General features: G+C 41.4%; 1 protein-coding gene across 1 annotated transcript in view; it reads right to left on the bottom strand.

The window, feature by feature from the left end:
- The window catches only part of ITGAE (integrin subunit alpha E), a 22333-nt gene continuing 7823 nt past the window's right edge, over positions 1-14510 (bottom strand). Inside the window, 28 exon segments of the mRNA XM_074923237.1 lie at positions 1-161; positions 247-307; positions 763-1008; positions 1138-1239; positions 1510-1605; positions 1608-1656; positions 2345-2415; positions 3771-3890; positions 4466-4616; positions 4720-4754; positions 4756-4795; positions 4797-4841; positions 5606-5692; positions 5694-5731; positions 6145-6369; positions 7276-7416; positions 8052-8140; positions 8143-8233; positions 8745-8862; positions 9252-9403; positions 10434-10553; positions 10772-10927; positions 11454-11570; positions 12709-12828; positions 13159-13260; positions 13263-13325; positions 13968-14032; positions 14035-14077. Coding sequence (XP_074779338.1) covers positions 1-161; positions 247-307; positions 763-1008; positions 1138-1239; positions 1510-1605; positions 1608-1656; positions 2345-2415; positions 3771-3890; positions 4466-4616; positions 4720-4754; positions 4756-4795; positions 4797-4841; positions 5606-5692; positions 5694-5731; positions 6145-6369; positions 7276-7416; positions 8052-8140; positions 8143-8233; positions 8745-8862; positions 9252-9403; positions 10434-10553; positions 10772-10927; positions 11454-11570; positions 12709-12828; positions 13159-13260; positions 13263-13325; positions 13968-14032; positions 14035-14077 — 2904 coding nt within the window.

Here is a 14510-nt window from a genome sequence, read left to right on the forward strand (position 1 = left end):
TCAATTTCCCTCACTTAAGGGAAAAGGCATTAGATAATGAAAAAAAAGTACCAGTGTTCCTGATGCATTTTTGACCATTATGATGTTGTGACCCTGTATACTGATAGGAACCCAAATCTGTAACTTGATGGTAGCATTAAAGTGACTTTCTCCATTTATGTACAGAAGAAAATGCAGAGTGTAGTAAGTGTTCTTTAGTCCCGATTGCAGGTGGATCAGGTGACCTAAATTTGAAACTACTTACATTAAATCGGAATTCTTTGTTTTTGGGAAGTCCTTCGCTAACATTCACATACATTAAAAGAAACTGGTCTAAAGAGAACAGTAAGTCAAATTTAAGTGAAAAGTGAATTAGATAATTACTAAAAATTAGTACATCCAGTGATCCAGATGCATTGAGTATTTAAGAGGTAGCATCATCAGATTTGTTATAACTGCAATGCTGTCTATGCAGTCTGTCTCTATATGTGTGCATATATGTAATCTATCAATTAGATGCATCTTTGAACCTATCTCAAAGTCTGGGGGTTTTTTTAAGCTAAGCTTAGAGACCCTGGGTACACCCCTGCCTCTGACACGGATTTATTGTTGTCTTCCAAACTTTACTTTTGCTGCCTAGTACCACAGAAAGTGACTTGACAATCTTCAGTGCTTGAAATTATTAAGATGGAAATGGTATTGGAATCTTACCAGGCATCCTCTCTATCTTTTTGCCCCTCTAATTGACTGAAGTAATGCAATACAATTGAATATTCTTAAAACATACTCGGTAAGGACTGCAGTGAACACATATCTGACATCAGGGACATGTTCTTCAGTCAGAATGGTGCTATTTTCATTTATGCTCAGAAAAAAGGGTGAAATATTATCTGCCTGCCTTGATCCTTTATTTGTATTGAGAACTACTAATATTGGCTGTACAAGAGAGATGGAAACAGACTGGCAGTAATTAATGAAAGGAGAGGTGCCAGCCCACTTGGTGACATGGTGCAGTTGTGTCTGAGTAGCCTTTTATTACCACAGATTTCAAAAGAATAGTGGCTCTGGCCTAATTGTGGACATAAAGGATGCAAGAGCAGCGACTCAAAAGTGTCATTTAGAGGTAAGGAAAACGTGAAAATAATGCTGTCTACTTACAGTCGTCATCTTGAATACTGGATGCCCAATTCCGCAGTTACAGGATAAGAGTACTGAAGTTAACGGTATTGGTTGGCCGCGGTGAATAGCAGGGGAGGATGGCTGCCAACAAGAATAGGAATGCTCTTTAATGTTGAATAAAAACAGACTGTGAAATTCAACTCAGTGTGTCTGCTCCCATCAAACAAATTAGGTACAAATAGCCCAATAAAAGCTTGGGAGTCTTAAATCAGATAAATGCAGTTATTCAGGCTCTAGTCCTAACAACTGAAACGCTCCTTCCCTTCCCTTGACCTTCAGGATTTATTTAGGTAGTAAATACAAGTTTGTGCTGGGTTTTCTTTCAGCAGTCTGCTGCTAGCAGATGACTACAATCTTAACAGTCACCTTCTTAAAATAGAGGTTTTTAGGATAGTTCAAGACCATAGTTGTCATGTGCGAGTCATCTCCACTGGTCGTTAGTGAAACTAACTCGGTTTCTTGGTCACTTCTTTAGTGTGGCCCATCACTAATTCCTTTCTAGAAGCAGACAGAAAATGAGATGGGTGACATGTAATTTCTAAGGGTTGTTATTTAATAAAAGGCCTGAATCACTCTGGTTCTGGAAATTACTCCCTCCAACTGCTTTCACACACAGGATAATGCAAGAGCCCAATTAATTATTCAGTATTCTTCAGGGTGTAGGAAAATGGTGCGTTCTTAATGTCAAAGGCAGTCTCCTCCAAACTTTATGTAATATTTTATAGTTTCTGTTTTACATCAACATAGACTTTAAGCATTGTTCCATTTGCTTAGCTTTTCAGTGAATCTCCAGGGTAAATTTTTTACAATGAAGTGATGCCTACTGTTTTGTCTAAGGCTGTGTAAAACCCTTTGCTGTAGCACTAGGCTGGTGCATCAGCCTAAACCAAAATCACATGCTCACAATTAAATGCCAGAATTGTAATTTTAGGGTGGCCATAGTTGTTTAAACCTTGGTCTTTCCTCTGAGATTGCCTAGAACAGCCCAGCACTGCCCACGGAGGCATACAGTTACAGCATTGTGTGATCGTGATGTTATGGGAAGGATGAACTGGATGGAAATTAATGTAAACAAAGGGACAGCAAATCTTGCCTGAGAATTTGAAGAAAACGTCTTATGCACAAAGATGACATTTTAGATGAATATAAAATGCAAAATCTGGATAATATAACTACTATGACTCACTGAATCTGACTTGTCAAAGTGAAATGAGCAGTACAGACGGTCTCGTTGTTGCAGTCCTTCTTGTAAGGCAACTGAAAACAAACACAGATCAAGTCACAGTTTACCAGCCCTAATTTTTCTAAGGCAGCAGATTCAGAATATCTTTACGTACACACATACATTCTCTGAAAACCAAAATTCCCAGGACCTCAATTAAGGATAAGTTGGAAAAGTGATGTCAGTCCTGAACTAATGATGTTTCGTAACTCAACTCACAGGAGAATAACATGAAAAGTTACAGCAAAACCATGAAAAACCTTCACTGGGGACAAGGTCTTGTCAAAGAAACGCCAGTTGTTTACCCCTGGATTGCCACAGGGCAGTAAAATTAATTTCCAGAGATGATATACTTTTCTTGGATAAATATGTTCCTATGCTGTGCCAGCTTATAGGCATACTATTTTTTAGAGATGAGGTTATTGCCTTTAGCAATAGTTTATTCACCAGTAAAAATCTACTGCCTGTGGCTGATATTTCTGGAGAAGTTCAGTGATAATTAATAATTAGATGTTGGGTGCATAAGCACTAAGCAATGCTGACCAACACTCGAGAACCTCATAAATTATTCTTGGGAAATAGATGTACCATCAACATCATAATCCCTAAAAGTACTGCAACCGTAGTAATTAGTGTTCATTATTGCTCAGTGCTAAATGTTGTCCTAACTTCTCTGTCCTGTGCTTTATGGACAGCTCATTAAATACTGAATTGTGGTAAAGCCTCCTATTAAGTAGCAAAAAGCTGCCCCTTTACAGAGCTTTATGGAATTTTTTTAGAAACTGATTTGGATTTCAGACTAACTGAAGAAGAGCTAGATTAGTTTAGTTTGTAGGAATCCTGCTTACTAAATTGCAAGAGAGGAGACAGGATATCAGACTTAACCTTTCAGTTTATTAGAAGTTTGCAGCCTCCTAAATAGCAATTTGGATATACATAATTAATGATTTTTCTAAATTACTTAATTCAAAAATTTTATAGTTGTTACTACCAAATACACTGTTCAAGTAATAAGTCTTTATATAATTTCCAGTGGAGAGCTCAATATCCAAAAAGTACTTCACAAAACACACAAACCATCTGCTTTCTTCACAGGTATTATCAAATCTCATTTTATACAAAGGCACGGGAGAAACGTGGACAAAAGTAAGGCAATTTTTTAGCAGATCTGAGGTTGGACCTTAGAGATGAGACTTTTAACAAGGTATGAGTATGTGTTTGGAGAGAACCTGGGCCTAAAGTCTACCTAGAATACAGTATTGATAACTAGAAAAGGAGCAGAGGGCAGAAGATGACATGCCAAGGCTAAGAAAAACACATTTTTTTATTTTTAATAGTAAAAGCTTTGCATCCTGCAAAGAGAGAAAGCTCTTTTCTAGCATTTTGTTACCTGAAAATGCATTTCTGATGGCCAGTACCTATCTAGCACAGAAACAGCAAACTCCATTTTGTTCTAGAGCTCATGTTTTACTCTCAGAAAAACACCAAAAAACCAGTCAAAGTCACATGGCTACAAGAAAGGAAGAACACAAGAAGTTGGGAAAATATGTGGGCATTAAAATGCAAAAGTTTTCACAAATGTCACCTCCCAGCTTCTATCCTTGGGCATATTTAGGGACATTCTGGCTCAGGTGTTATCTTTGTGCCACTGTGTTTAACAGCCATCACTAGACCATAAGAGCTTGTCAAATTTTGGGGGGATCATTTTATACATTTGGTTCCCATGACATCCCCTGGATAACATATTCAGTGATTCAGTTACGTGTTGTGAAATAGAGTTTCCTTATGTTTGCTTCAATCCTATAGACCTCCATGTCTCTCCCACAATTTTAGGAAGAGAAATACTTCACATACACAAAGAAGGATGAGAGTTTTATAGCAATACAAACCAAAACGGCACGACACATCTCCTGCCTCAGAGGTGTAAAATATGCTCAGTAGATCTAACACTGAGATAGCCCCACCCCATTGTAGTGTTTTCGCATTTCAAGACAGACTCATCATCATGCAGATTCTGTGGAAAAAAAATAAATTTAAAATCGTATCTCTCATCCCTCTGTGGTAAGTCTGACCAACATCACCTACCAGCATGTAAAGCTGCAGCTCAGAGCACACGTGTTTGCTGACCAACAGCTTTCCACTTGCTGTGGCGTTCTGATCTTCAAACCTTACTCTCCTCTTTGCCATTTTCACATCTGAGTCCACCACGTAGAGAACATATAACCGTGAAAACACTGCAAGTTTTTCAAAAGCCCGTGTTAGATGTACCAGAAATTGCCCTCAGTGTCAAATTTCTGAGGACAGTGTAGGACTCTGGATTCAATCTGATCACAGTTCCTTCTTGATGCACTGGTAAAGCTAGGATTGTATCAAAAACATAGTTTTGCTGTAACAAATCTGTTATTTTGGAAAATTAGGGTTGACTGTCATGCTGGTGAGAAAGTGGACAACTGGTCTTGAGCTAGTCAGTGAAGAACAGATAAGGAAAGGAATCAAATATAAGTTTTTTAACAGAAACTCTACAGGAAAAATATTTTAAGAAAGCCTGCCAGCGAGAATAACAACTGCTCAGTATTTCCATGGTATTTCACCTGGACCAGGCCGGCCTATTTACAGAAGTTCCTGTTTCTGCTGGGAATGTTCAGAACACACAAAATCCCAAGAGTCTGAGGGAACAGACAGCCAAAATATACCAATATGGCTCGAGTTTCAGAATTAAACACAGTGTTTATGTTTCCATTAGATAAACACTTTATCTAGTGGTTCAAATTCTCTATCTATGATGTTTTTTCAAATACAAAATGTAAGAACAAAATCAAATCTGTCTGTCATGTCTTAGCCTTTGTGAACTGCACAGGTCACTCTACCAGACGTCTGATTGAAAATGAGGTACAGTACGTAAAGAAATTAATTTTTGTCTAAATGACCTACATTGTCAGTGCTGAACTGCAGACATCAATGTCGTCTTAGACCTAGATCTATGTAAATCAGTTCACGTTCACTATCTCATACTTGTTCAGAGCTTTAGGCATACAAAGTCAAAAGCCTTTGCAACTTGAAACAATGGCTTTACATTTTATCTAATTTCTAGTACTGGGAAAGATTATTTTATGTCCCTCTGATACTGAATTAAAAATAGTATCATTGCAGAGCTTGGAACACAGATTCTGTATTTGTCTTTGAGGCATTTCCCCAGCACACTAGAAAATAGCACTTACTACCTACCAGAGCACAAACATGTTCTCCAGCAATCCTACTGTAATACCTTTGAGACAATCACGAGTGAAATTAAAGACACCATCAACGGACTGTATACTCGAGTCCTGAAGAAATTTCAGAAGCTTTTTCTCTCTAAAAGGGGGGAAACATCAACAAATATGTCAGGATCATTCTCCTGTCCTTGGGAAAATACACTTCTTTTCACAAGGCTGCTGTGCAAATGATTTTGTAACGCTCCTGAGATGCAAAAATACTGACTCTTGACTGACCCTGTAGCAGACAGGCAGGTTGCAAAAGGCTGTGCTGTTCTAGAGGCAGCACCTGAACCCAGCTCCTTTGCCTAAGCAGACAGGTGGATGATTACAGTTAAGGAGCAGCTCTGCTGCAGAAAGCTGTGGAGTCACATAAACCATATGACATCTGCAAGTTTCTCACCCATCAATGCCAATGAAATGTGGAAGTCCTTCCTCCCAGCCTCTTGCTACAGAAACACAAGCTTTTCCCTATCAAGGTGTACAGGAGGCAATTCTCAACAAGACACGTACTTGAGAAAAGGAGCTCTGGACCTTGGCTTTACCACCGTTAAAGATGTAAATGCTGCCAAAAGAGGAACAACTTGAAAGTTGATCTTCAGGGGCAGGGGCTCCAACTGCAATGTCCTCAGATCCATCCCCAGTGATGTTTCCAACGCCAGGCACAGTAAACCCAAACCTTGCTGAAGGAGAGGTCACCTGTACGTTTAAGTGTCCTTTCAAGGTGAATGAATCCGTCTGAAAAACAGCCAAGAAGGAAATCCATTTATAGTAAATGTAGCATGAGTAGCACTTAGATATACATTTAAAAAAAAAAAATCTTTTTGTACACTTATGTTTAGAGGTGAACAATAAAGCCCTAAATATAATAAATTTGAGATGCCAGCTGACTCTCAGAACAAAAGGTTGATCCTTCTGCAGATTCTCGCGCAGAAGCAGTGTCTCTGTGCAAGCCGACACACTGAGGCACTGTCTTAAATCAAGAGCAGATTGAGTTGACCCCCAGTTTATTTCACAAGAGAAACCATCCCATCTTCTCCCCCCTTTTACAGAAATAAGCCACAAGAGGGGGCACGGCATCTGAATTCTAACAGATGCTCGAGCTGTTTTCTGCTTCCAACCCTCCTGTACGTGCTCTGAGCGAATTTTAACAGTGCACCAAAAAGGATTTTCTCCTGGTCCGCTGTTAGAGTTCACGTCTCATTCAAAATGACGCAGTTAACTTATTATATATCCTCTATATTGTGTAACAGATCCTGCAGCTAAGCCCCCAAACTGTTTTGTTTTCTACAGGCCCCAGGAAACACAGTTTTAGCAGCTACCCATGCACACATCTATTGCAGAAGACACTGCCTGGCAGAGCAATGTCTGCACCAACGAATTGCCAACGTACGGGCAAAAGATGTGATTTTATCACTCTGTGATAAGAGTATACCTCAGGTACAGAATGGTTTTATTTCTTTAGTTCTTTCTCTTTTCCATTCTAATAACTAAGGCAGGACTGCTGGCTTCAGCCTGCAGTCCTCTACCATACAGGGAGAGCACGTTGAGTGAGAGCACAAAGGAGGAATGTTTTATTTGTCACTACTTAGGCATGGTTGGAAAATCCCCAACATGGAGTGTTTACGCTACCAGTGTTTTTACCTCTGTCTCCAAGCGATAGACGCAAACCCTTCCTTCTTCCCCTCGAATGCGATAGAATGGAGCTCCAACAAGGAGGAGACCTGTCACCCCATCATAGTTCACATCAAGTGGGCAGAGCTCAGATCCCAAATAAGATGCAACCTGTGCTCCAGAAAAAGACAAGCAGCTCTTTCACTGGAATTCTCTATATATAGCTTTGTAGAATTAGTGTCCTTTGCAGCACTAAGGCAATTTTTAGAACAAAACATCACATATCTACTTATATGTGGATCATTTCCTATTATTTATTTTATTACAGCCATCCTCAGGGACAGATCCTGTAACCAGTTTAGCAGTAACAAAATCATTATTCAACAATTTGACAGAGGAAAAAGAATACCACAGCTGACGACCTCTTTCCCCATGAACCATGAGAACAGAACATAAATATAGTACACCCCATTTAGCTAAATTTTTTTCTCAGTCTTTTTGAAAATTTCATCATTTCTTCTGTGCTGAGGGATCTGGTGGAATTGAGAACAGTCAGGGTGAGGTTAATGGTTGGATTAGATGATCTTCAAGGTCTTTTCCAACCTCAGTGCTTCTGTGATTCTGTGATGTTCCCAAAGCATTAGAGTGAGCCATGACTGTGTAACCCACATCTGGATAAATCAGATGCTTGTGTAAGGGTGTGTGTCTGGAGGAGGAAATGCAGCTGCTGTTTGAACAAACAAGATATGTGCAGCCCACCTGACCCCCACTGCCCTGAGTGCCCCTGGGTGAGAGAAGCACAGTACCTGTTCTCCTTGCAGGGTTTGTTTTAAGTGGCCATCCTGAAACACCAACACCTTCCCTCTCGTGCTCTGCCGTGGAGCTCCAGCCATGTCAAGGGTCTGTGTTCTGCGTGTACCACTGCCACACTGTACCCTGGTGCATTCACACAAGAAGCAAACATAGCATACAATATCAGTACCATACTCTATGCCTGAAGGAAAAAGCCCACAGAGTTTTGTTGGTTGCTCAATAAAATCCAAGAGTTCGCATCATGTCTGGTTGCTGTGGCCCATGATTTTTACAGAGCATCTCAAAAATATTAAGAAATAGCAGGTAAATTTTATGAGAGAAAAGTCAAAGCTGAGGTTTTCCTTTCTTATCAGTTTTTAGGGTAATAAATTACTACTCTGAAAAATATGCTTGAGCTCTTGATGACTTTTCTTAGAATTTGTCACAGTTCCTGAGTGATTATCCAACATACACAGTTTTTTTCTTTTTATTATTATGTTTGCAAGGAAGGTTTATCACCCTTCACAGAAGTGAAGAAAACACTATAGTCTGCATAGAAAGCAAAAAGAGATCTGTTATGGGGCTTCTGTAACAGGGAGGCAATGGGAGAAGGATTATCCTGAGACAAACTCCACAGCACCTCATATTACCTGGTAAGACTTTATGGCCAAGGTTACAGTTGGGAGATACAGGGCTCAGGAGGCTACAAAGCACTGGGGTGTTGTCAAGGTCTTTTCATCCAGGAGTATTTCCCCATCTGTAAGTACAATCATGACCCTGGCTGCATCCTTTTGGGACCTGTGACTTTCAGTGAAGATCGAATCCCTGATAAAACAGCAAAACAATGAACTTGGGGTGAAAGTTGAAGCTTCCCTTCTTGAAACAGAAGGAAGAGCCTTGCTGAATTACACACTTGCAACTAACAGCATGAAGGTAAGAGAATTTCTTTCTTAATTTACACATCTTAAAAATACCAGGTGCCACCTCCCTTTCTGTTGCTTCCTGAGCACTGCCACACTGAGAATTAGGCACTGACAGCTGGCTTTTATAACCCTCTAAAACATGGCACAGGAACTGCTGCCTACCTTTCAACCATTGCCAGATAAACGACCGCTTTCAGGGCCTGAATGGCCATAAAGTCCCTCTCCCTTACTCATGAAATGCCCCAGAAGTTCATCCCCTTCATCTCTTACGCTCTTTTCTTTGTTACTTACAGGCCATGCTGCATGGCAGGTGCTGGTTTCGTCACCCTACACACCTGCACAGCATCAAGCACTTTCTGGAGGGTGGCATGAGGATCCCAGTTTTCTTGCAGGTCAGACTCGGTTCTGATTTCAAACCCATACTGTACCACTGCAAAACTGCACTGGAAGGAAGCAGCAGATAAGCACCTGCTTGTGACAACTGTTGATTCAGAGAAAGAGGGTTCTCTGCAACAGCTAGTCTAGAAATCCAAACAGAAACGTTAGCCAGACTATGCAGAAAGGAATTTTTTTTCAGAAAAAAGTGGATTTTAAATATGCCTAGTGTAGACACAGAGATTGTTGTTAAGTATATTATAGCTGAGGAAAACGAAAGCACTATCAGTACAGAGAGAAAAAATTTTTTGGAAAACACTGACTTGTTTTTAAGTCCTTGCATTTTCCTGCTGTCTATGGCCCACACGCAGGTTGCTGAGGGAATTGTCTGATATTACTGAATTGTTCCTTCATTGCTCCCTGCTGCACATTGTCTTTCCTTGGAGTACTCCTACCCCATGACGATCTGATTATCAAAGAGTCTGGAGAATGGGACCACTTCTTCGCTTTGTATTTGCACAACACATAACACAACGTTTCTTCATTCTGCTATGCAAAAAACCAAGTTAAAATATGCTGACACTTGGAGCATTTGAGAAGTAGAGACTTTCCTAAAGTTGGTGTGTGGATCACACTTCTCAGCCTCAGTGGAGAAAGCAGTAGAGCACTTTCACACAGAATATGTGACTGGAGCTAATGAGACTGGTAAGGTGCATGGCTGAAGAGGCAGTCTAATCAGTGATTTTGTGATTGCAGGTAGATGTTACAATATGGGAATAGAGACAGGGAACCAGAAGAAAGTCATGACTCACCTTACAAGAAAGCAGAGACGGTGCTCGCTGGGCTCCAAGCACAGCAGTGTAGCAGAGCTGGGGATTTCTGAGCATGCCAATCAGAATTTTTATATCTACAGCATTCTTGGGATCAAGACTGGGAGTGCACCGCTAAGACATAAGCAAAATTATGTCAAGAATACATGCGAGTTGTGGAAGTGCTTTTCCATCCTATTGGAAACAAACCTGTGTAATTCCAAATTCTGGTGAAGAGGCAGGTTAAATAAAGCACAGCACATTCTTTAGCCTGCTGAAGAAAGAGTACCTCAAAGCACTTCTCATACGGTGTTTTCATCATCTTGTGGATGAATGCTTTTGCTCTTTCAAAATCCTTTGGCTCAATGCTCCCTGATCCATCCAGAATAAAAGCAATCTGTTCCAGAAGCTGCCCAGGATATGGAAAGGAAATGAATGGAAGGCAATCAGCAGTCTTGGTCAGGGCCCAGTTCTTTATCCAGTGTTATCGATCAATGCACAAGTAATCTCACTCGAACAAGCAACTGAACTACACCACAACTGCTCAGCTGTCATTTCAGCATGAGCTACAGCTCAGGTCTGGCAGCTCACAGTAGAGAAACTCCCCAGACTTTGTCAGTCCATGACATGATTCTGTTAAAAGCTACTTCACCACGTACAAAAGGCATTTTCCTCCTCTCTGTCCTCCATCCAGGAAGGGAGCTTGCTATCACCACTGTCATTGGTGTTCCTGTGCTCTTGTGCTTCAGTTGGAATATTCTCAGCTGAAACAGGAAATGTTTGAGCAAAGACGATAGGGCAGTGGGAGAGAAAGCCAGAAGTAAACTAAACCTTTGCATTATTGCCTACAGAGCATTCCTGTGCCTTGCTGCCTGAACTCTTCCTCATCCTTACAGTCAATAGTGCTTTCAGGCACAAGACTACAGGTGCTGTGGAAATACCTGTGAGTTTTGAAGGCTGTGAGGATCAGGGCTGCATCTGAAAACCACAGCTACATGACAGAAACAGTGACCGTGTGTATTGTAAAGCAGGTTTTTCCATGCTGATGTTGTGGCTGCAGGTCAGATAGCAAATGTGATCTCTTGTCCACCCAAGTCGGCTGGCTGAGGAGCACTGTTACTAGTGTAACAGAAATCATTTTTATTTGTTTTGCTGTTGCTCAGCAAGTGACTACAAGAACAGGTAAGACCTGGACATGTATTTACATGCCTTGAGCAATGAAACTACCCACCATCACAGATCCACTCTGTAAATTACAAAGACAGATGTGTCAGGAGTGGGATTTCTTCTACCTGAATCACTCAGAGCGTCTCTCCAACTTTAAAAACAAACTGTCAAAATCTTCATATGTGGACAGCACAAACCAGTCACCTCTAATTTTCTGCAGCTCTTCTGGGACCCACTGGTTGCTTATGAACTCTCCAATCTAGGGAGAAAAGCCAGACAGGGAGATTGAACACCTTTCTCATACAAGACCAAAACCCCAATAAATTCCCAAATTGCCATTAAAAATTTGAAAGCTCTGAAAAGGGAGGGAACTTCCTGATATCTTAGTAAAGCAACCCTGATCCTAGATTGCATAGAAAGCCTTTGTGTGCAAAGAAAAAAAAATGTAATAAAAGCTCTAGAGCCACAAGACATACAGCTCTTTTGTTTCTAGGAAATATTCCTTAACCTCCTTCAGAATAAACTCTCTGGCATCAAGAAGATGGAGGCCTGAGTGAATCAAAGGAGCTGACATCTCAGGGACATCTCTAGGACATCTCAGACTGGACATGCTGCAAGACCAATCCATGACCACTTTTTCTTCCACCCACTGCTAAAGCGTAAGAGCAGACACATGCAATGGACAGAAGCATTGCTCTCCTATATATGTGGCTTTGATGGCAGAAAGTGTGGCTCTGATGGTGCTTGCCAAGCACCCCAGGAGCACAGAGTTAGACAAGATCTAAGGCAGGATCCCTAAGTCCCTCAAAGTGCCAAGTTTAGTCCCAAACTTTACTGCACAAACGCAGAAAGCATATATTGCAAGTAATAGGTATATCAGTTGTCCTTATCCCTCTGTCTCCATCACACATTTGTATTCCTGTGATCCCTTTTTGCATCAGCTCCAGGAACTGACTTCATTTACTTTGGCTCAAGACAATGATTTCTCTCTCTGACATTCCTGTATTTATCTAACTGGCTAGACCTTTTGTGACCACATGGCTCAGCCTCACGTTGTCCTCAGATTTATTTAAATCATTTAAAGTAATGGCTTATAAGCCCCATTCCTTTTTTGTGTGTGTACTGTTTCAAGGTGTCCTGAGAGATTTGCCTAAAAAAATATCTAAGCATGCTTCTGGCATGAAAAGCACTCCTAGCTCTTCCACTTCCCTCTTTAGCTACTCCTCCTTGGCTCACTAACATTTAACTCTTGCATTAAAATACATAGAAGTATTACCTGCATCACTGTGAAGTTTAAAAAGTAATAATTACGAGAACCAGTAGACTTTTTCATTCTTCATTAGAGCTCTGATCCATCCTGCCTATCAGATTATGAGGCTCTGAGGAGGTTCACAAACCTTTGAGCATTTCTGCCACATCGACTTCATCATATTGAGGACAGAAGTCTTGGCATTCTCAAAATCATCTGTCTTGGCATTCTCTGATCCACTCAGAATGACAGCAATCCGTTCCCAGTTCTGTCAATGCAGTTAAATATAAAAGGACATTTGAAGGGACACACAAACAGCCTAACAATTTAGCAAGGGTTCAAGAACATCGATGTATTATTAAACAACCAAAAATTTGACTATAGCACCATCCAGCCATTCCGAAAGCAGGTCTAGCTGATGATGCTAGTGCCTGGTTTATCGTACGGTATCTATGCTGTAGTGACAGGTTTGTTTTTTTTTTTTTTAAATCTCAGTTAATGGTGGCTGTAACAATGACTGAAACCTACCATCACACATAACCTTCAAAATATCAACCCTTTCTCTCCCACCAGATGAATGTGAGCTCTTTCAGCTAACACAGAAGGAAGTAATGCTTGTTCCTGTCCTGTACTTACCTCTGAACATGTGGTTGTTTCCTGCACTGCCAAAGAGCTCACTACAAGCACTGCTGGTGTCTGTGCTGACAGAGCTACTGCGTCTTTGCTGGTTTTACTTTGAATGACATTTAATTTGGTCTCAAGTAAAGAATTTAAAAAGCAAGAAAAAAACCCACACTCTACCTTTTGAAAATACTCTAATTAACACACCTTAAACCCAGAATCTGTTTACACTCAGGTTCCCAAATTTGCAGAAAAATTGAGGATCAGACTGTTAATAACAGTTAGACAACTGAAGATGGAATGAAACCATCTAGGTATCTAATTTAAAACTGCTCAACTTCTTTGCAGTGACAGCAAGAAGCAGAGCAAGGCTAGGCAATCAGGTCAGCCCCACTCCCTTGATTAAATGCCCAATAGCCCAGTTAAGTTGGAAGGAACAGCCTTGAGTGCCCAGGCACTTTTAAAAGTCCCAGTGGATTTTTGTCACATCCATCTACTATGAACACTGATGCTTTTCTAAATTTTGGCTAAAGAGCTGGGTGTTTTGGACACATGGGACACCACAACAGAAGATCCCTGCTGCTGTGTGTCAGTCTTCAAGGCTGAACATTGCAAACCTGTTGAAGTCACTATAATACCTGTTCAAATTCAGCTCTAGGTCTCTCCCAGTAGACAACAGACCTTGCTAGTTAGGAACTCAGAGGGCCCCTGCTGTTAGAGCACAGCCTCATGCTGTTATTTCTGTCGCTGTGCAAGGGCACAGTCCTGGCTTTACTCTATACCCGTCTGGGTGAGGTTGAGGAAAGCTGTGCTGCACAAGCCAGCGGTGAGCAGAGCACAGACTCCATGTCCCCAGCAGTGCTGAAGGCCCGGAGGTGCTGCTTCTGCAGGCAAGGCTGTGGGGGCAGCGGGAAGGGTAAGGACCGATGAGCAGAGCCATAGGCAGAGGATGACTGAAGATGCCATCTGGCAAACATTCAGCATCCCCTGCATGGCACTGAGAGCCTACTGAGTAAAAAAGCACCTTCTCTGATGTGACCCCTCCTGCATCAGGTTAGCCAGGACCCTGAACCGAGGCAAAGAGCGGGGCTGGGGGGCTAACCAGACTGAGCCTCCAAATCAGTGGCTCTCCTAAGCCTCCTCTGCCAATCCTCCTCCCTTCCATGAGTGGGGGTGGCTGCAGTCAAGTCCAAGGTCTGTCGCAGTCCTCAGCTGATGAGAAGGGCCCTTCTCAGTTTTCCATCCTGGCTGGCAATGCACCAGCTGGCTTTCCAACCAGCCAGTATCCAGCCAAGAGCTTTTAGTCTTTGTCCTTCTGTTACATCTGCT

This window comes from Athene noctua, chromosome 19 (assembly GCF_965140245.1).
Source record: "Athene noctua chromosome 19, bAthNoc1.hap1.1, whole genome shotgun sequence".
Classification (NCBI taxonomy): domain Eukaryota; kingdom Metazoa; phylum Chordata; class Aves; order Strigiformes; family Strigidae; genus Athene; species Athene noctua.